The sequence below is a fragment of the Camelus ferus genome, chromosome 12 (assembly GCF_009834535.1).
Source record: "Camelus ferus isolate YT-003-E chromosome 12, BCGSAC_Cfer_1.0, whole genome shotgun sequence".
Classification (NCBI taxonomy): domain Eukaryota; kingdom Metazoa; phylum Chordata; class Mammalia; order Artiodactyla; family Camelidae; genus Camelus; species Camelus ferus.
The window spans coordinates 9,813,215-9,834,355 of record NC_045707.1 but is presented as its reverse complement, the minus strand read 5'-3'; the positions used below and the strand labels follow the sequence as shown (position 1 = coordinate 9,834,355).

General features: G+C 55.3%; 1 protein-coding gene and 1 long non-coding RNA gene across 15 annotated transcripts; one reads left to right on the top strand and one right to left on the bottom strand.

Moving 5' to 3' along the window:
• Window positions 1-551: 551 nt before the first annotated feature.
• On the bottom strand, window positions 552-17,357 carry TRMU (tRNA 5-methylaminomethyl-2-thiouridylate methyltransferase). Of its 13 annotated transcripts, none has more exons than XM_032492475.1 (11): window positions 17,217-17,357; window positions 14,327-14,492; window positions 11,303-11,409; window positions 8,304-8,426; window positions 6,243-6,415; window positions 5,072-5,125; window positions 4,921-4,987; window positions 3,495-3,595; window positions 1,988-2,132; window positions 1,532-1,687; window positions 552-1,040 (listed from the first exon to the last, which is right to left on the bottom strand). In XM_032492475.1, the coding sequence occupies exons 1-11, from the start codon at window positions 17,296-17,298 to the stop codon at window positions 901-903; spliced, it is 1,314 nt and encodes a 437-aa protein (XP_032348366.1). In that variant the 5' UTR covers window positions 17,299-17,357; the 3' UTR covers window positions 552-900. The 13 variants fall into 13 exon arrangements, 12 of the variants coding, with proteins under 12 accessions (XP_032348366.1, XP_032348367.1, XP_032348363.1 ...); XM_032492476.1 differs by having other exon boundaries at window positions 1,532-1,614; XM_032492472.1 differs by having other exon boundaries at window positions 4,921-5,125.
• An 8-nt stretch (window positions 17,358-17,365) lies between these two features.
• LOC106728661 lies at window positions 17,366-21,070 on the top strand. Of its 2 annotated transcripts, none has more exons than XR_004324391.1 (2): window positions 17,366-17,685; window positions 19,319-21,070. It is a non-coding gene; the product is annotated as an uncharacterized LOC106728661 (long non-coding RNA). The 2 variants fall into 2 exon arrangements; XR_004324392.1 differs by having other exon boundaries at window positions 17,369-17,685; window positions 19,382-21,070.
• Window positions 21,071-21,141: the final 71 nt, after the last annotated feature.

Genomic DNA, 21,141 nt, shown 5'->3' with positions numbered 1-21,141 from the left:
TAAGAGGACCCTTATCCAACTGAGCTGGCACCCTGATCTCAGACGCCAGCCTCCACAACTGTGAGAAACGAACGCCTGCTGTCTCTAAGCCACCCAGTCCGCGGAATTTTGTCACAGCAGCCCAAACAGACTCAGACACGTGCACGTGCTCCAGTCAGTTTCCCACCTCTGATCCCTCCGTGGGCAAAGGCCCCTGCGGTCCTGCAGCTTTCAAGTGGCTGGCCAGGTGCTGGGCACTCTGCAGGGGAGGGGTGGTCTCGACGCAGCCATGCAGACGGGGGGGGGGGGGCGCCCCTCAGGGTGGGCTCCAGATCCCCTCCCCAGCAGACAGACTGAGTGTGACCTTGTAGGCTGGGCCTCGGCTCAAGGCCCGTCAGGTCCTGTCCTAGTGCCACAGGTGGTGGGCACAGCTGTGAACGGAGGGGCGAGGAGGGTGAGGGTTCCATCGCTGTCTCGTGCTGTTGACGTGTGTGTCCGCACGGTCGGGCAGGCCAGCGCCGTGCAGCCCCTGAGACCACGTGCCCGGGCCTCTACCCCACTGGAGGCCGCCGTCAGAGTTCACATTCCAGACAGAACTTTTATTGGATGCCGTCCCTGCAGCCCACACAACCCCGCCCCTGGTCCGCTTTGCGTGATCCTGGTGGGAAACACTCTTGGGGGTGTGAAAGAGGAACTCTCTAAATGGGGTGCCTGGGACAGACCCACCAGCCAGCAAGGGGAGGAGACGGACCGCCCCTGCCCTGGAGGCCTTCAGAACCTTGTCTGGCCTGGCCGGGACCGGGGCGGCAGGTTCTGGCAGCAGCAGCCAAGCCCCAGGCCCTGCCCCCAACACGTCCTCTTGCGAGCTCTGCAGCAGAGCAGCCGCTCAGCCTCCATCAGCGTGTGGGACCCAGGCCTGGGCTATCGCTGTGGCCGTCGCCAGAGCCCTCCGTGGCCACTCCGGCTCTGCTCCTGCCCTTCTGCAGTGTGTAGGCGGACGGCCCCAGGCGCAGGATTTTCCCACTGCCCAGGCACTCGTCCCCTTTGTAGAACACGGCAAACTGGAAAGGAGAGGGGCTGTGTCACTTGTAGGTGGACCCGGCATCCGGGGGCCTGCAGAGCAGCAAGGAGCCCGACCTGCGGCTGCTGGTCTAGGGTGGAGGTGGGAAGCAATGCTCTGCCTGTCCCTGTTCTGTCCTCGTCCTCAGGGCCCAGCCCGCAGGCAGCCGGGCCCTCCCAGTGGCTGCACAAGTACAGCCTCATGGCCACAGCAGTCGGGAGAGAAGGGGCACCGACACAGAGCTGGCCGCAGTTCCCCCCATCACTGGCTGTGTGACCTGAGCCCCCGCACCCCGCCTGCCCCCGGGCCCCTCGATGCAGACCACGTGCTCTGGGGGGAAGTGCGATGCTGTCTTTCCACAGCAAAGCCAGACCCCGCGCACAGGCTGAGAAAGAGCTAAGAAGAGCCGGGGTCCAGGTCACACTGCAGACTCAGGCTCGGGGTGGCATCCCGGACCCTCTGGAGCACAGCGCAGAGCCGGCGCCCCCTCACCTGTCCCAGGGTGAGACCCCGCACAGCCTTCACAGCCGTCACCCACACGGTGCCATCTTGATTGAGGGTCAGCACACAGGGCACTGGGTGAAGAGAAGGACCCTTGGAGGAGGGCACGGGCCTTGCCAAGTGTGCTCAGCCCCAGGCCTCGGGCTCCTGGGAGGAAGGAGCAGGGAACTACGGAAACTCAGGGCCAGTCAGAGGGGCCCAGTGCCGCCTGCTGGGCCTACAGGCAGCACACACTACAGCCTGGACCCTCACCCCAGCACCCTCTTCCCAAGACCCTCCCTGCATCACAGACAGAGGAGGCTGAGCTGGCCTCAGCACCTCCCAGGGCTGGCTCCCGAGCAGGCAGAGGAAAGGAGGTTCGGGTTTGTCCTATGGTCTGAACGACGGGGACCTTGCCCGGGTCTAACCGCCTCCCCTACACCTGGCCGGGACGCCCTGCTCAGTCACCTAGCGCCATCTGGTGGCGGAAACGGAAGTGGCACTCCATCATCTTGTCTCGGACCAGGGCTGCGGGCGGCTCCTCTGCAATCCAGTGCACGCGACCGGTCCGCAGCAGGTCCCTGTACAGGGCCGGGTGGTCTGTCCGGGGGGCCTGCGGAGCGGAAGGCAAGGCCGTGACGCTCTGGAGCCCTCAGCAGAGGGTCCCCCACCCCAAAGCCCCCTCACTGCACTTCATTACTAAGGACTGTAACAGCTGGCACTCGCTAATGAAAAGCTGCACTGACACGTGGACACGCACGTGCTTATCCCACGGCCTGCACCCCAACTCTGCAAGTGAGGAGACCAAGGCACAAGAGGGAAAGTCACTGGTCACGGTCGCACTCAGCAAGCAGCAGAGGAGTACGTGATCCGGCCCATGACCTCACCCCTCCTCCAAGTTCAAGTCACCCCGCCCAGCACCAGGGGCACACGGGCCAGCCACGCCTCCACAGGGATGCCACGCAAGGCCACTGCGGGGACCCCACGGAGCCCCAAGTGTCTGGGGAAAGGGCCACTGGAGGAAAGGGCCGGTGCCAGCTCTCCGGGGCCTCCTCGGACCCAGTGCCTCCATGAGGCAGGCCCTGTGGGTTCTAGCGGACAGGGAGCCCCATAGGGACAGCTGTCAGGGGCGACCTTCCTGTTTTCCCCTCAAAGCAGAAGAGACCGCTCTGCTCTACACCACAGTCACTGCGGCTCACGCCTGACCCAAATCGCCATCCAGGCTTTCACACCCACGGCTCTTCTGGGAAGGAGACGTCCCAGAACCAGCAGGTGCGCTCTGGCCCTTCCGCCCATGTCTAAGAAAAGGTCCCTGGCTCTGGGACCGAGCACGCTGAGCCGGGCTCTCTGCACCATTCAGGTCTGGGCTGGATCGTTCTGTCATGGGATGGGGGCTCCCTGGTCTCCACCCACTAGGTACCAGTGCCCCCTGTCCCCCCCACCCGCCCCCCTGCTGTGACACTAACAATGTCCCAGACGTTGCTAGAGGTCCCTAGGGGAGCAAAGTGGGGAAGCCCGCCCCGTCTGTGAAGTCCTGCTCTAGAGCGTGGGGACAGTCCCAGCAGATCAGGGCCCCACTGCGGCAGACATCTTGCGTTGGCCCTGGCTCTGCCACCCCCACCCCCTGCTCAATGGTGACTTGCTGGAGCCTACTCTACGCACACTCTGTCCAAGGCACTGAAGCGTCCTCCACGCCACTGGACCTTAATCCTTGGGTCTTGACCTCTTTTGTAAAATCAACTTACTAGGAACTAGCGTGATGACTGACTGTGTGAGCAGCACACAGGGAGCCTAATAAGCCCCTTAAACAAACTCCTCCCGGCACCGAAGCACCAGGCCGACCCCGGGAGGGCGCAGGGGAAAGGCGAGGATGCCGCACCGTCACTGCTGCTCTGTGGTCCCTCCGGCCGCCTGCCTGGTCTCAGCACCGAGAACCAGACCTCCCCCATCCGTCTACATGGCCAGCCTGACTCACCACCAGCACATCACCCTTGGTGCCGTCCTTCTCCACCACGTACCAGGGCTCGCGTAAGCCCCCTATCTTGGCTCTCTGGCCCAAAGTGTACAGGAACCAACCTATGGAAATAGTTTCTCGGTGAGGTGGGAGTGAGCCCCATCTCAAACAGCACACCCATGGGATGGGGAGGAGGGCGGGGGGAGCAGGCAGGAGGCTCTCTTTGAACCACTAGAGGCAGCTGGGTTAGGCTGTACCCCACACAACACAAGGAGCAGTTCCAGCTGTGGGGCTGCCTGAGCCACAAGGAGCAGGGACAACTCCTTTAGAAAGTGGGCCGAGTGCCCTGCGTTAAAGCCACGAGCCCTCCTGCTGAGCCCTTGATGCACCTGTGACTTCTTTCACAGGCACTCCCTCCCCTCCACCATGTACCAACCTCCTCAGGGCAGGACATCAGGGCTGCCCCAATTTCTCTGTGCCAATTCCTCCCAACTGCCTCTGTGCACCCCCACCCCCATCACAGACATCCCCACCCTGCAGATGACATGAGCACAGGCCCTGGCGGAATCGAGGTGCCCAAGCTCCCCTGCGTCCTCTGACAGCCTCCCACTGGGGACAGGCTGGGAGCCCCCGCAGTCCTGCCCAGCAGGGCTGTCGCCTCCTCCTGTCTCAGGAACGCTTGGCTCTCTGGGACCCCCACTCCCCTCAATAGTAACAGGAAGGGGAAGCCACCTGGCCCAAACCAAGGTGGGGCATCTCCAAGAAACACGCCCCAGGGTGGGAGGAGGCATCCAGGTCTGAGCACCAGCCCCGCCCTGCGGGCAGGTCAGACCCTCGCTGGACCATCAGTCCTGAGGGCACAGCCCCACTGCCCACCGACCCCACCTCTGTCCTCCCACCTGGGCTGTGGACTCTCGTGCCTGCCTCATCTCTGTCCCTGTCCCCTCCTTCCCACGAGGCCCAGTGCAGGCTCACGGTGCCCCCACCCCACAGCCGTCTGGGAGGAGGGAGCAGCACCCGGGCCGGGAGGGCCACCTTCTGATCCCATCTCTTCACGCGGTCCAAAATCATGACACTCACGCTCTGAGATCACCCTAACTCCCTTCATCAGGATGGACTTTTTCTGCAGCCTAGCACTGCCTTCATGTAATGGAAAACAATTCTACGCACAAGGACGTAACACAGGACTCAAGAGTGCAGTCGGCCTGAATCAGACGAAGTCCTCTTCTGTTAGCCGCAACGTGTAAAACGGAACTGCATCTCAAAACACACCCCCTAGTCACAGCTACGACCGCCCTCCCTGTCACCACGCGCACCCCTCCCGGCGGTCTCTGATCACGGGCCACCGCGGAAAGGACTGTCAGCATCTCGTCCAAGTTTCTGGAGCTCAAACTCGCCCGTGACTCGAGAAGCTTAGCATGAAAAGCAGCCCCAGGTTGCGTCTCACCTTTATGCGTTCCCAGAACTTCACTGTCTTCTATAGAAATAAATTTACCAGGTCGAGGCTGTAAATACTGGAAAACAAGTGCTTCGTTACTAATGGATCCAGGTCCAGCGCAGAAACGTGACTCCACCCCTTTGCAGCAAAGAACACTCACCTGGAGGATGAAATTTTCAAAATTTCTTTTACCAACGAAACAGATGCCCATGCTCTGGAACAAGAAGGAGGCCGACCGTTAGACGGGACGGCCGGCACCAGGACAGGAAGCGGCTCCACTCAGTCCCGCCGGAGTCGGGGAGGCAGGGCCTCCGTGTGCCTCCCCCGCCCTGAACCTCCCTGCCCTCTGGGCCAGGGGCCTGGCTTTTCTCCTGAACACCAGACGCCAGTCACAGCCACAAATAGACCTTGAGGGGCTTATTCCAGGCCCCAGACTCCGACCTCGCCAGCTACGTAAGCAGCGCCAGGCCACTCCCAACCCAAGAGGGTGAACAAGACAACGTGGGAGGGACGGGTGCGGGGTCTTCCTTGGGGATGACGACTTGCCGACAAAGGCACAGCCCTGCCCACACCCGGAGGACACTTGGCCTCACCCCGACATGGCCCGGCCAGACCGAGCACCCCAGGGAGTGCCGCGCTCACTGGGACCCCATCACACCCCTCCTCTAGCCCCAAGCCCCTACCACACTGGCTTCACCTCAACTCCACCGCCACGCCAGCCCCCACCCCCAACGTCCCTGGGACACTAAACCCCATTCACCCCCGAGGCCTGAGGGTAAACACACTTTCCTCGCAGGCCTTCCCTGGCGCCTATCTCTAAATGAGAGCCACTGTCCTTTTCTCTCACCAGGTCCTGTACCTCCTCTCAAAAACCCCTCTAAGTTTACAACGGTAGGTCTGTCTGTCTGTCTGCCCCCCACCCCGGACTTCAGCTCTGCGAAGGCAGGGACGAAACTGTGCTCCTCACCGCATCCGCAGAGGCCAGCAGCACAGAGCCGGGCCCAGAGGACGCACCTGACGAGGCTGGGCGGACGCGTGGGCGGACACAGAAGGTCCAGGTGCCAGCTGGGCGTCTGGGGGCCCGGTCCGTACCGCCCCGCTCTCACCTGGCAGCTGAGCCCAGGGCATCCCAGTGAGCTGCCAGGCTGCTGGGAAAGTCACTTCTCAGCTGAGTTCTGAATGCCACAGCACCTCCCACTGCGTGTGGGTGGGGCCAGCTCCTCCAGGTGCTTTTCCCAGGCCCTCCCCGGGTTAGATCCCGGGGCAGGAAACACTGCCTGACCCCGACCGTGGAGACGGTGCATGTGGGCACGCACACCCCTCAATCCTACCTCTTTCTTCTTAAGCACATGATGAAGTCTATTCTCAGCAGCTATTTTCTTTACAAAATCTTTGGTTAATCCCCCCAGAGGGAAGAGGGTTCTCCTCAGGGCATCCTGGGAAACCTGGCTGAGAAAGAAGGTCTGGTCTTTAAAGCTGTCAGCTGCCTGGAGAAGTTTTACCGCTGCCAAGAGCAAAGAACAAAAGACGTTGCAGGCATAAAAATAATGACACTTTGCTTTTAATGACGTCCTTCTGTGTACTTTGATCGATTACCCCCTGGTCTGGCAGAAACAAAGATCGACAAGCAACAGCAGATTTCCAGAAAAAAGAACCGCTGTGGGTAAGGTAAGAAAAACTCTCACCCCTAATTTACCTACTGTTGAAAAGAAAACCAGGAAAGAGCCCTCACGTAATGAGGACACTGATTCCAGCTCACACGCCTGACTGCAGTATTTTCAAAGATTACAAAAAATGTTACAAGGTGATAAGAAAAAAACAAATCCAGCCACATTTGGGGAAAGTGGATGAGACAAGATACAGAAAACTGGGCCGGAACAGTGTCAGCGGCGCTGTTTTCTAACAACCACGGGACGTGCCCGTGGCCCGAGCATTCTCGAGGACTCTCTCAACCTGCCAGGCTCCACCGGCGGGGACAGACTGTGCCCCACCACAGCAGCACTCAGCCTCTAAAGGCCTCCCTTCTCAGCAAAGGCGGGTTTTGTGGAGCCCAAGCGGACATGTGTCAGGTGCCCCCTGCAGGTCCCCTCACTTCCTAGGTCATTGCAAAAACCCACACCGGCTCTCCGGCAGCGGTGCAGAGGTGTGACCGACTCTGAACACAGAATGCTGTTCAGAAAAGAAGGTCCGGCTCTGTCTCCCGGCCCACTCAGTCCTGCCTGGCACGTGTGACACAACTTTCATGACCACAGACCCTGGGTGCCCTGCTCTGAAGTTCAGGGACCAATGGAGAAAACTGGACACAGTGCTAGTGTTATGGGTTCTTTCCACGTGTCGCACATCCTGGGCTAAGCCCTATGATAGAATTATCCCCATTTCACAGACGAGGAAACTGAGGCTCATCAAAGTGACTTGCCCACAATGCTGCAGGCAGGCAACGGCAGAGCTGGAAACTGACTTCACCACTTCTCATGCACAAAGCAAAAATCAATTGAAAAGAGAAAAACAAAGTTCAGTCAACCAGTCATCAGGTTGACAGAGTCATTTGCAAAATGCTATTTTTTGTTTTAAAACTAAATTCAGTCAAACAGTGTAAGCGTGTATAAAAGCCTCAGAATACGGGGGCAGTTTGCAATTTCTCAAAGTTCTGAGTTATTTTAAAGCAAACTCAAAATCTATGATTTTTATAAAGGCAATCAGGCCACCCTAGACCACGGAGAGGACCGCCCACTGGGGAGATCGGCCCATGCCGGGAGCCTGATGCCACACCTTCACACTGGCCAGCCAGGGTGCCACCTGCCACTTGGACAGGCGAGGACACTGGCCTGGGGCTTCAGGGCCGGCCAATCTGGGGCTGGCTCTGCTGCCCATGTGCACTATCCCCAAGGACCCAGGCCAGGAGGCCCTACTCCAGGTCACCAGGGCAACTAAGTAAGGAAAATAAAACTTCCAGATGCCTAAAAAACACCCAGAGAACTAAGACACTGTGGTATCGTCAGAACAACTACACAGAACAAAGCCCGTGACAACGCAGTCAGATGCCTGAGTGCCTGCCACTCCTGTTACGACTGACACACATTCTCTCAAACACCGTGGGAGCCTCTGCATTACCCGTGCACGGCATCTAGATGGGCCACGAGCTCCGGCTTCAGTCCCCACCAGCCCTTCCCCAGGCACCGGCCGGGTCTCCTCCTGTTACCAATCAGAACCCTCGGGGGAAATGACCCTCCCAGTAACTGTCCTTCTTCGAAGAGGAAACCAAAACCAGCAAGCTAGTCTGGGACTCACAGAGAGGAGTCTGCTTGGTGTGCTCACACAGCCCACTGCCATTCTTCAAAAGAGCCCACTCTGTTCATGGATAATTAAGCTCTGACCCAGGCGCTTTTACTTACCATTTCTAATTTCAAATCGATTTCTGAAAAGCCCTTCTGGCCTCTTAATGTGCTTCTGCTGGAAAACCTCTTCATCTTCCAGGGAAGTTCGTGCATAGTGACCTGTAGCAACCGCATCTGCTCCTGGGAGGTTTGTAAAAACACCAGGATGTGACTTGAGACTGGCACCTGCTGGCCTCGGCCGGTACGAGCCGAGTGCTCAAAGGAGGGACAGACACCACGTCTTACACCAGATGGCCTGCACAGATGCCCCGCCCGGCTCTCCAACGCCCAGGTCCCCAGGAACAGAGGCGCCCCATAACGCCTGTTGCGCAAGTGCCTTTCAGTCTTTAAGCTGATGTGATCTTGCTACAAGGTTTTACTGCCTCTTTAGGAGCCTTTCAAAAGCTAGTATCTATCTACTCGTTCATTCTAGCTTGAGGAAAAGGCAGATATTCACGCAAAGACCTAAGTACAAAGACCTCATTTCAGTGTTTCCTGCAAACACAAAACATTCACCGCCAGGGGAATGTGAAGTCACTTAAAGCGCCACCGTCATTTCAACAGCGCCACTTGCAAAGAGCTGTTGATGGCATGGGAATGCGCTTATGATATTGCTCAGCTGGGAAAAGTGTATATGACCCCATTTTTTTTGGTAACGTACAGAAAAAAAATGAAGACAAGTATCAGTAAGTCTCCTCCTTTGATTCTGGGAGGTGAAACTGCAGATGACACTTTTCCTCTGTTTACTCTTCTGTAGCTTTAAATTTTCTTCAGTAAATTGGTATTATTGTTATTACAGTGAAGGACCTTCCAGCATATTCAATTTCTTCTTTTCACACTATGCAGAGAGATGAAAGAAACTACCAAGGCACATGTTAGCCCGTAATCGTTTCACTGTGTGAAAGTGAAATTTTCAGACACTCAGTCTTGCAAGAGACGTTTTCCTGGAAGGGGCAGCAAAACTGATTCAAGACTTAACCAACCAAAGCAGCTCAGTGTAAAACAAAGGACCCAGGACGAATTCACTGGTGCACACTAACTGCCTGATAAAGCACCTTTAGGGCCACATTATTATATCTTGCCTGATTTTCTAATAGAGGAAGAAACACTTTAAATCTATTTCTTTAAAGAACCACCACTTATACTGCAAGAAATGTAGGCTTCAGGGGGGTAGGGATAGCTCAGTGGTAGAGTGTGTGCTTAGCATGCACGAGGTCCTGGGTTCAATCCCCAGTACCGCCATTAAATAAACCTAATTACTACCCACCCCCCGTTTTTTTTTTTTTTTTACCGCAGGGTTCCTTGTGAGAAGCCCCGCGATTCCAGATATCTGGGTTTCATGCATCTTGATTCTGTGTCACACTGTTCATGTGGTAAATTCAGACTCAGAAACATTTACTGCAGAAATTCTTCCAAAGCGTCCCCACAGGATGACCACTTCAGGGCTCCCTGAAAAGCTAAGGTGACGGGGAGCTTCGCCCTCTGTGCAGCGAGCACCATTCCCCTCTGAAGCGCCGTCCGTGCCTCCCCTGGGTGAGGCCTTTCTCCCGTGCGTCCCGGCTCTGCCCTCCGGGTCACACGTCAAGCCTGTTATGATGGCCCTGAACATCGTCAGACGGCACGTTTCCCACAGTCTCAAAATCAAAATCAACACACACTCCATGAGTCTCGCTCTTTTTCCCGAGTAAATGGAACTTAATGCAGCCACTAGCGGTGGGCTACCAGGTGAGAACCCAGCAGACCCCTCCTCCTCCCTCAGGCGTCCTGACCGCAGGCGAACTTGGGCTGTGTGGGCTCCCAGCCAGCCCGAGGCCCTCGGGGGTCCCAGATCCCAGGTACTCCCAGCCCTGGACCAGGGGAATCGATCCTGAACCTAGGGAGCAAACTCTGCATTCAGCTCCCTCGATCTCATGGTTTTGGTGTCAGCCACATTCCACCTTGTTGAGACTTCAGCTCGTTACTCTTGCAGGCACCTTCACTACCTAACTCCATGAGCCAACTTTTCATCATCATTGTCTCCGCTACAGGTCACCTTACATCGACTGGCAGGCTTACTCTGTCCCCTTTTAGGTCATGACGAAGTGCTGACAGGACAGAGCGGCCAACAGTCCTGCGGCACACTGGATTCCGGGCGCACAGTGTGTCTGGGCACGCGGCCAGGCACGGCAGGGTGAGTAGCAACGGCCAGGATCCAGAACTTCAGAAACTTATCACGGTGATCCCAGCAGCAGGGGACAAGAAAAAGAACCTGAATTCACAAGAGCACAGCCACAGACACCAAGAGGAGCCTAAGCAAGCAGGTCAGCACCAGGAGGGTCAGCATAAAGGAACGGGCTGTCCCACCAGGCAGACGGAAATGGAAAGCAGGAATCTGGGAACAGACGTGATCCCAGGCAGCCGGTCAGTGGCAGCAGGGCCCTGAGCATAAACAGGCTTTTAGAACAGACCATTGAGACACAGCTCAAAGCAGAGAAACTAAATAGAGACCCAGGATCCAGACTCAGCTACATACCCAGACCTGTCCTCCGGACAAAGCAGAAACCTACTTTTAATACAAGAGAGGTCGGTAGGACTAGCCAAAAGGATGACTAACAAGAAATTCGATGCTGAGTTTCTTAAGCCCTAACCAGGCTCCTGAAGCTTCCGCTCTGTACGTTCACATCTGGAAGCAGAGCTACCCTGAGCAAAGCTGAACCTGCAGGCAGGGTCTAGTGGCCCCACCTCTCAACTCTTCAGCCGTGATCCGACATGTCTGTCCTCGGGGTTTTCTGAAGGGGGCTCTCCTGCCCTTATAGCTGTGCGGACCACGACAGAGAGGCAGCCCCCAGCCCCACCCCTGGGAACTTATCACTTGTGCACGGCCAGAGAGCTCCTCCTTATTCAGTGAAACGTGACCATTTTCACTGCTTCCTTTCCTTCTGAAAGAGGAAACTATTTACAAGGTTTTGACTTCTGGCTTTCTCTGAAAAATCTGCTGGTTTTTAAAAAGACAAATGAAGATAATCCAAATTACTTACCAAGATTATTCACGGCGTAATTAAAAAAACAGCTGAACTTGATGTGCTTGTTGCAGACTATGTCGGGGTTGGGAGTTCTTCCTTTTTCATATTCATTCAAAAAATCACTGGAATGAAAGAAAGAGACTTTTCTAAGTGTGGAACATTCCTCAAAAAAAGAAATCAGGTAGATTACTTGCTACGAGTTTCTCCTTGTCTTAACAAAACTAGAATTTCCTGCAAACAGGAGAGCGTCAGGATACAGCCAGTTCCAACACTTCCACCAAACGTTTGTTTAAAGCCAGCTGTGCTTTCCATCCAAACCTCTGACGACTAATAAGGCAGAAGGAAAACTGAGGCGTGGCTACCTGCCGCCCTGGCTCCCCGGGGGGTCCCAGGATACGCGGAGAGGGATGTGAGGGGCTCGCTGCGCTCTGGATCCCTTGGGCCTCTCGATCACAGGCAGGCTTAGGTGCGGAAGAGACTCAGCCGGAGTCAGAATAGGAATAAAACAACCCAGAGTTACAGCTCGGGGCTCAGCCAGCCACTTCGCCATCTCAGCATGGGAACCCAGGTCACTGGGCAAATACACTAAAAAAATACTTTTTTTAATGTGACCAACACATATGTCTGAGGACTAGCAACCCCCTGGTGCTGAGCAGTGGATCCGGCATCCTCATAAGTGGGTTTCTGCTCTAACAGACTGGACATGGGAGGAGGAGGGTTCAGCAAGAATTTCCCGGTCTTAGGAGTATTCACTTCAAGAGGGCTGTGATGCCCATTTCAGGAGTTTTAAATTGGGTGTATTTCTGGTGTCTGTGACCATTTTTTCATTTAACCTGAAGCTCTCCACTGATTAGCAATGGTTTGAAAAAAAAAAAACGGTGCTCAAGACGGCCGTGTCACGAAGGCAGATGAACAACCTGCACGGGCTCGGAGACCACATGTGCATTTTCAGCTCCGGCAGGCAAGGCCGGACCGCGCGCCCACCGCCTGCCACTCCTCCCGGGACTGCAGAAGACGCGTGCCGCTCCGTATTTTCAACACTTGATGCTACTACACTCGCTCCTCCTCCTTCTTCTAATTGTTGCAAAGTTGTCAAGAGGTTCACCAAGCCGTAAACTACTTAAGTAGTTCCCGTCGAGTCATTTGGCAGCCGTCCCGGTGATCAGCTCGACTATCAAGGATCGCAGTGCTTGTGCTCAAGTGATCTTTATTTTACTTAGTAACGTCCCCAAAGCACAAGAGTGGTGACACTGGCAACTCGGATAGTCTCTTCCTGTGCCCACCTTGTAAATCGAACATTATCAGGGCGTGTATGGACAGGGAACATCGTGTACATGGGGTTCAGTTCTGTCTGTGGTTTCGGGCATCCCTGGGGACCAAGGGGACAAGGGGGACGAGTACCTAGATTTCTTGCTATGGCCTCAATCCCTGCAGTGCTCAAAGGAATCCCCCAAACCAGCTTTCTCCGCCCATCCGGCCTTGATCATGAAGCCGTCACTGACTCTTCCTCACTTTCTCTTGCCCCCACGCTCAACAGGCACCAAGCCTATCACACTGCTTCCCAAAGTAAGACCTGGAGGACCCCCTCCACAGAATCAACTGAAGTGTCTGTTAAAGTGCAGATTCCAGGGCCCCATCCCAGACCCAGGTCCAGACGTGTGTTTAACAAGCACCCCAGCTGATTCCTTAGCCTGACATCCACCGCCCAGAGGATCTGTCTGCAGGGACCTGTCACAGCCAGCCTTCACCTCCCCTCCACGCTCCCACGTTATTCCAAGTCCCTAGCATTTCCTGAGATTCTCTGCCCACAGTCTCCTCCCATAATTTATCCTACACTTGGTTGCCAGATTTATCCTTTTAGTAATGAAAATAACACATGCTACACTTGTTGCTTCTAATATACCAGGCACTGTGCTAAGCGCTCTGTACACAATCTTATTTGATTCTTACTATACCTCTGTGAGCCATTATCCCCATTTAAAGGATAAGAAAAGGAGGCTTAGAAAAGTCAAGTAAATTGCCCAAGATCACACAGTAAGTGGCAGAATCAGGAGAGAACCCAAGGATGTTCTGACACTAAAGCATAACCCACCCCTGCCCGTCACTGCCGCCTCAGATGTCTTCACCGGCCACCCCAGGCTCACGGCCCTGTCAAGGCTCACAAGACTCCAGCCCCAAGCATCCTTCCTCCGCAGCAAAAGGGTCTGGCCAAATTTTTCAGCAGTCCTGAAATAGATGAGGGCCCTCTCCTCCTCTCAGCACTGCTCCTGCTGTCCCACTCGGAATGTCTTCTCTAGTCTCATTATTTTCAAGGGCAGGTCAAATCTCACCTCTTCCACGACGCCCTCCTGACCACTCCACATGACACATTTCTCCCTCCTCTGAACCTGCAGCATTTTAACAGAACCTCGGGTGCTTCCTGCGTGCCACTCACCACCATCTTTACCTCTTCTGACAGTCCAGTCCTCTGCCCGGCTGGCCTGTGAATCCGCACAGAACAGGACCGTGGCTTGCACACCTTTCCGTTCCCGAGTTTACCGGTGCCTGATGCAGGGTAAGCTCTTGAAAACAATTGTCGGGGTTATACTGAATTTTTACAGTTTTTTGTCTGCTTGTTTCTTGTTTTCAAAAGGCACAGGGGAGTGGGTCACCTAACTCTTTTTCTCAGAAACCCTGAATCGCTGACCCACATGGATGCCTGCAAGGATACTCATCCCGTGGCACCTCCCAGGGGAGGCCTCAGCCTCAGGTCCCCTACACTAATTTAGCAGCAGAAACATCTCAAGGTTCCAAAGACATTAAAGAGACTTCTGGCTGGGGGCACAGTAGCAGGAGTACGGGCTGGGGGCGTTCTGGGATCCAGGCATCTAACACAGGGCCTGCAGGGCGGCTAAGGCCTCCCACACACGGTCTTTGGCACCACTGCCAAAACACAAAGCACTGGCTGCAGGCTGTCAGCCTGGCTGAGTACGGCCATCCCGCCCTTGGAAAGGGCTCACAGAACATCAGAGGCCTTCCACGTCTGTCAGCTGCACCCACCTGAACACATCATTCCAATACTCCTTCACGTAGGACACTTGATGGAAAGGGATGTCTAGGATTTGGCAAACTCTGTAAGCATCTTCGCAGTCTTTGTCAGCAGTGCAAACTCCACTCTCATCCAGCAAGTCCCAGTTCTTCATGAACACCCCTGTCACTTGGTAACCTGGGGAGGGATGAAGGGCAAGTTAAAGAGAGGGTGTAACATCACCCTGGGGGGAAAAGGCAGCGATTTCCAACCTTTCACGTGCCTCTGTGCACTGGTGTGCCTGGCAGTCCCACTCTGCCACGGGGCCTTCGGCGCTCTGGTCACATCGCAGTGCAGACCACCCCTGACTCTCCCGGCTAAAGCTCCCTCCCCCGCCTCCCACTGCACTCTGTACAGGCCTCCACCAGCACAATACAGTATTGCGCTGAATTGTCTGCCTGTATCCCCAAGATATGAGCACGATGTTATTTTCCCTTCTTCGTGTCCCCACACTGTGTCAGCACAATGCCTGGCACACAAAGAGGCTGAGCAAATGTGTGCTGATTGAATGAAAGACGAAATTGAACAAAATGTTTCAAAGCAACTAAAAACCACCATTCAGTTACCAGAGAAGTAAAGTCATTTCAAAAGTCACTTCCAATTTTCATCTAAGAATGAGATTCCAAGTTGTTAGACATAAAGACAATTAAAATTGGGGATATTTTATTACAAAGACTGCACAATCTCTACATTTTGAGAACTTTTTTTTCTCTTTTCTGTTGCTGACAAAGTACCCTACCAAATACTGGGAAGATCAACTTTAGAATGACACAGGCACCTATGATGTATGAGAAATCTGTTCCTTCTGGGCAGTCTCAGTGTAAGGAAAGACAGGGCATTTGACTGTAAGAGGTTCAATTCAGTACTCCACAGAACAGAGATTCAATGACAAAGCTTTACCAAAGCTAAAATGCCACATTAGCAAGACCACCTCCCATCCCAGCAGGTAACAGGCCCTTCCTTCTCTGTTTCCCAAGCCACCTGACTCTGTGTCTCTTACCGCGTACAGCACTCTGGACTCTAGTAGTTTACCTGTGACCACTGCAACTCACTAAGGCACAGAGCTCCTCAATCTGCAGGCGCTGTGTCTCAAACAACCAGGTGTCCCCAGTGCCCCGCAGTGCCCAGCACAGCATGAGCTTAAACAGAACGAATAAACAACTCCACACCCAGAGCTTCAAAAATCGCCTCTCCTACAGACTCACTGCCTGACTGTCTTTCTCCTGGAGACGTGACCCACATTCACGGCCCAGGCCCAGGCACTCCAGGATGGGACCTCAGCACCTCGCTCGTCCTTAACCTTCCAGGATCTGCGCGACAGAACACACACCTCCAACAAGACTGGGGAAGCCCTCAATGCCAAGAGGTGTGGCCCACGCTTTTTCTCTGCTATGTCCACCAGCTTCCCCGACGGAGGAGGAAAAACCCAAGGAAGGCTGGAACATCAAGTTGTACAGTATGGATTCCTAGGCAGGAGGGAGGGCTTACCTTCCTGAAGTGGTAAAATACATCGCATCTCCCCGCCGCCAGCCTGCCACATCTAGAACATGTTGCAGCCCTTGTTAGAACCCTCCAAGGACCTAACAGTCTCGAGTCCCTGACAGAACATGTTCTATAACCAGAGCTCAGCCTGCTTCTCTGCCCCATCATGCCAACACTTTCATGCCTCTGAGCTTTTGCTCCTGCTGCTGGCTCTGTCAGAAGTGCTTTCCTCCTTACTTGATGGCTCCATATCTTTGCTCAGTGAAATCCTACGCTTCCTTAGAGCCTTGTAACCGTGGACTCGAGATGAGTCTAGGCCTCCCATCTTCCGCGCTGGCGCCTCAACTCACAAACCTTTCTCTGCTCCAAACTGGAACTTTGGGTTTGTTTGCATCAGACGTGAACTGGGTGCGACAATAAAATCAGCTCAAACACCACCACCTCTGTAATGCTTTGATTCCCCCTTTCTTGCAATGTATATTCTTAGTCTGTCTAGACTTCTATTTAACACTTTATTATACCTTCCATAATAGTTATGATTAATATGAACTAATAACCAGTACTGTTTTCTGAGTGCCTAATCCGTGCTGGGCACTCGGTAAACACTTCGTGTGTATTATGTCATTTAACCCTTCCAGTAAGCCTGTGAGGTAGGTGTTCCTTCATTTTACAGAGAGGGAGAGCTTAATCAGCTTATCCCAGGTCAGGAACCTTGCATTCACTCTGCATTCCAAGTGCCTAGCACGAAAGGTGGCGCACAGCAGAGTCCACACATGTCATCAGGTGTATGAGGCCCCACAATGAGAAAGGGCCACACAGACGGGGAATGCAGACGGGCCGTTCATCTCTGCTCCCGACCCTGGGCACTCTTTAGATAGCTGAAGAAAGGCCAGCGCTTCTGCGCAAGTTTGTCATCCACTGAACGGAAAGCACAATCGTTATTTAACAAGCAGCCCGCCCGTCGGTACTTGTCGCACACAGTGCCTGACGGCCCTTCCCTACGTCGTAAGGATGAGGACCTTTACGGAGAGGGCGCTGTGCCCGCAGAGGTCAGCGCCCCTCACGTCCGCGCGTGGTCACCCAGGCTAAGCGCCGACGCCGCCACCATCACCCCGGGCGCAGGGCCGGGAGCCAGAGAGAAACGCGGCCCCCGAACGTCGGAAAATCACCCTCCTCTAAGTGGATAACGGGGGGCGGGGGGTGCTGACTGCTCCCAGGCAGTCTGGGCAGCGGAGGCGCGCTCTCCCGACCCCAGGCAGAGGGTGAGGGGCCGAGGCGTCGCAGCGAGGTCGAGAGGGGGCGCCCAAGGCCACGCAGGACGGGGAGGGATTCTCCGAGAAGGGGCCGCTCAGGGGAGGCCGGGGCCCTCGGCCGCCTCACCTCTCCGCCTCAGCAGCAGTGCGGCCACGGCGCTGTCCACGCCGCCGGACAGGGCGCACACGACGTGCCGCGCCGCCTGCATCCGCGCGCCGCCGGCTCTCCCCACTGCAGCCGCCGCTTCCGCCGCGCGCCGGAAGTCCCGGCCCCGCCGCGGTGAGCAAGAACGCGGCCCGGCGGGAAGCGTCTTCTCGGCGCCCTGCGTTCCGCCAGCGCGGCCCGCCTCTCCGCGGGCTTCCATTCTTAGTCCGGGGCTCCGCCCACGCCCGCAGCTCGCGCAGCTCTCCTTTTCCTCCTCGGCCCTCGGCTCTGCCTGACGCGCTCAGTACTGGCTGCGTCACGTGTGTGTGTGAGCTGCGCCGGACGGGGTTCGCATCGCCAGCAGCCACAGGAGCGTGTGGCCAGGGGGGCGCGTCGTGCACAGGCCGATAACCGAGGGAAGGACCTGAGGTCCCCAAGGAGTGATGTTAACGTGGGTTCTCCTAGAAGGAGGCGTAGGCCTTCACTAGTCAGGAGGGAAGGAACGGCAGGCGGAGGGCCCCGCCCTGTACCGGGGCCAGACCCCGCGGGCGGGCGCAGTGGGAGCCACCCGAGGTTTTAACCAGGAGTGGGGGGTGGGCGTGGGGGTGTGGTGATCGCATTTAAGTTCGTAGAAAGATTTCGTGGTTGTGCGCTGGACAGGAGCTGGGAGGAGGCCAGGGCACCAGCTGTCTGGGAAGGTGATGGTGGCGTCAGAAAGATGAGTGTTTGGAGGTAAAATCTATAGCCCTTGCTGGTGGAATGGATGTGGCGGATGAGAAGGGGACTGGAGGACTTGATGACTATCTTGTGAGCTGTTCCCAGAGAAGGAAGTGGCCTGCTTCAACGGTGAGGTGCAGTGGGGCCATCCCCCTGGAGATGTGGCTGTTCCTGAGTGAATGGAGAGGGTGGCGGAGCCTGGCAAATGACCGATGTCATATTTTTGGATGATAGAACCTGGAAACGTTTGCTGGGCCTAACAGAAGGGTGTGAGAAGGGAAGAGGGCAGACAGGAGATCTCCGCAGAGCAGAGCTGGCTGGAGGTCCAGTGACTGCGCGAGAGGCTGGGAGAGTGAGGAGGTGGCGGTCAGTGTGGCTGGCCAAAGCCATGATGACACAGCTCAGACCAAGAGCGCCATGGGCTCGGAGGACCCTGAGATTTGGTTTGACACCAGAGGCTACAGTCCCTACGTGCAAAATACAAGCATTCTGTAAATCAGTGACTCTCAACTATTTCAGCCTCAACCCAGAGTGTCACATTTTACAGGGTGGCCCAGAGTACCACTTACCTATAAGTATAAAAAAGAACGCTTCTCAAAACAGTTCTTACCCTTGCAATGTGCTGTGTACCCATTATTTTTCATTTCATTCTTTTTCATGTTTAAAACTGCTGGTGCAGCTTATAAATTGATTTCAGGTAGGATGTGAAGCATGGTTTGGAAAAAGCAGGAGAGGAAATGTCCTGCAAATGCAGGTAGTTTTAAATCAGGTCAATAACACACAGACCAAAGCTTGGTATTAAAGTCACGTTAGTTTATTAACAGTTTCTTAAAAGTGTAACAGCGGACATAAATGTCTAACCATGGATAGTTATCAAGGCAAGTCATCTTGAGAACAGATTCCTGGTGCTAAGGGTCTAGAGTGAGCCGAGGAGGGCCCCAAGTCCCCGTTTCTGAGAAGTAGGAACTGCCAACTGGAGAGTCAGGGCCACTGGTGCCAAGAGCAGGCGGGGGTGAGCTCCATGGTTGGAGGGAAGGACACGTGGCCCCTGTGGGGAAACAGAAGCTGGACTACTTTTTCAGAAGAAAAAGGTATCAGGGAAACATCTGACAAAGGGAGCAAGTGCGTCTTGCATGTCCCGGAAGAAATGAGTAAACCCAGGTCACCCCTAAATGTAGGTGGCCCAGCTGATGTCACTGGGTTTTGAGCTCTGTCTGTAGGAGCCCGCCCTGCCCAGCGGTAGTTTGGTGCAGGCTTGGGGCAGTCGTTTCCTGCTCAGCAGAGGGCTTTGGTGATGGGAGCGCTGCCACCCACCCCAAAGTGGCTGGAACATGACACGTGGCAACATGTTTTGTGCTCCTTTTCAGTTAAATGTGTGGTGATTTAGCTCCTTGGCAGCTCCAAGTCTTTAATCACCGTGTATAATCCAGGTCCGCGATGGACCAGCGAAGGCAAAGACAGTGACATCCCATGTGCCGCCTGCTAACAGCGATGTGAGATACGTGGATCTCAGAGCTGTGAAACGTGAAGTCATCTGCGCCAGGAAATGAATGAAACATTATGAAAATCAGGTGAAGTCGGAGGCCTTAAGCCGGGAGGGTGGCCCTCTAGTGGTAGCCAAGGTGGTTCACCTGCCGTTCAGAGGAAGTGGCTGGCCTCTCCCCGAGCTCTGGGAATACTCTGGTCTCCCTTCGAGTGGTGGACGTAGAGCCCGGGAGCCGGGAGGAAGAGAGCTTTGTCAGGTGAGCAGCAGGGCAGCCAGACAGACGCCAAGACAGGAAGGGGAGGGTGGCAGGCACTGCTTTACCCAGCACATGCTCTTGGGAGGGCTTCTCCCATCTGCTTAGGGAGACTTCAGATCAGGTTACTGCTGTCCTGCCTGGGGACTCGTGCAGATGGACAGTGTGCCTTCTCCCCGAGGAGAGCTTGGCTGCTCCTGAGGAGCCTGGGGGAGGGGAGAGCCCTGGATGGGAGGCCCAGGGAGCAGGTGAGGGCCAAAGGCCCAGCTCAATCCCTGGCTGTGGATGCGCTGCCCAGAGCCCAGGGCAGCCCCCCTCTCCCACCAGAACAGTGATGTCTGAGTTTGCACTCCACTGTGTCCCCGGCAGAAATGCAGCCTGCCCGTAGTAGTTTCCCTAAATATTTGCTGGATGGATTAATTCCAGATTTTGGGTTTTCCCTGAGAATTGAGGGCCAGACCAGACATCCGAGGACCCTTGTGGTGGATTCTAGATTTCTATACTGCCCACCAGGATACAGACAAGCGGGAAGAGGAGCAGACTGCTGATTCCCGTAGGCCCTGCTCCAGCTGGCCAGCAGGCGTCCCAGAGCGAGCGGCCCTGTCTGAGTCTGACGGCTCGGTCACTCAGGACAGCTCCAGGTGAAAGCTCATACAGCCACGCGGCCCACCTCCAAGCGCCAGGCTCTGTCTGCGGGCGCAGCAGCGCCATCTGTGACACACACTTCTCTCCCCTCGATAGCACAGTAGTCCCCGTGCCAGACCATTCCAGGTGATGACTCACATTCTTGACGTTAACCAGAGAAAGTTCGAAGCACAGCCCAGCCAGCTCTCCTCCCTCAGTCCTCTGGGGACCAACATTCCCTGGTTTTGTGCAGGGAACACTGGATGGGAGCCCCCAAAGCTGGTCCAATTAGCAGGTTTTCTGTTTGCTGTGAGGCTACTGAACTAAGACGGTGAAAAATTTCGTCATAAATAAAATATCTCTATAGACTAGTGGCTTCCAGGCCAGCTGGTTAACAAATATAGGGGAGAATGGCTCCGGCAGGGAGTGTGCTCTGCAGTGGCCCACGGCTTCCATGGCTCCCTGCTGCCCTCCACCAGGGGCACAGCCAAGGGGGCCGTCACCTTGGTATTCAGATAAGCCCCCCAGCTCCCGCACTTCCCCTCCATCCTGCACCCCCACATCCCTAGGGCAGCCTCCTCTGCTCCGCTGTGGTCTGTGGTGCATTGCATCAGTCATCTGGGCGCCCTGGAAAGTGCAGATTACTAGGCCTGCCCTGGACCTGGGGAGAGGGGCTGGGGTTTACACTTAAGTCAATTTTAATTCACACTGAAGTCTGAATCACTGTAGAAAGAATTAAAGTTTGGCTTAGATAAATTGTGCATACTGGTTAGTACTAAAAATAGCTATGCATGTTTGAAAATCAAGACAATCTTCAACATTAACAT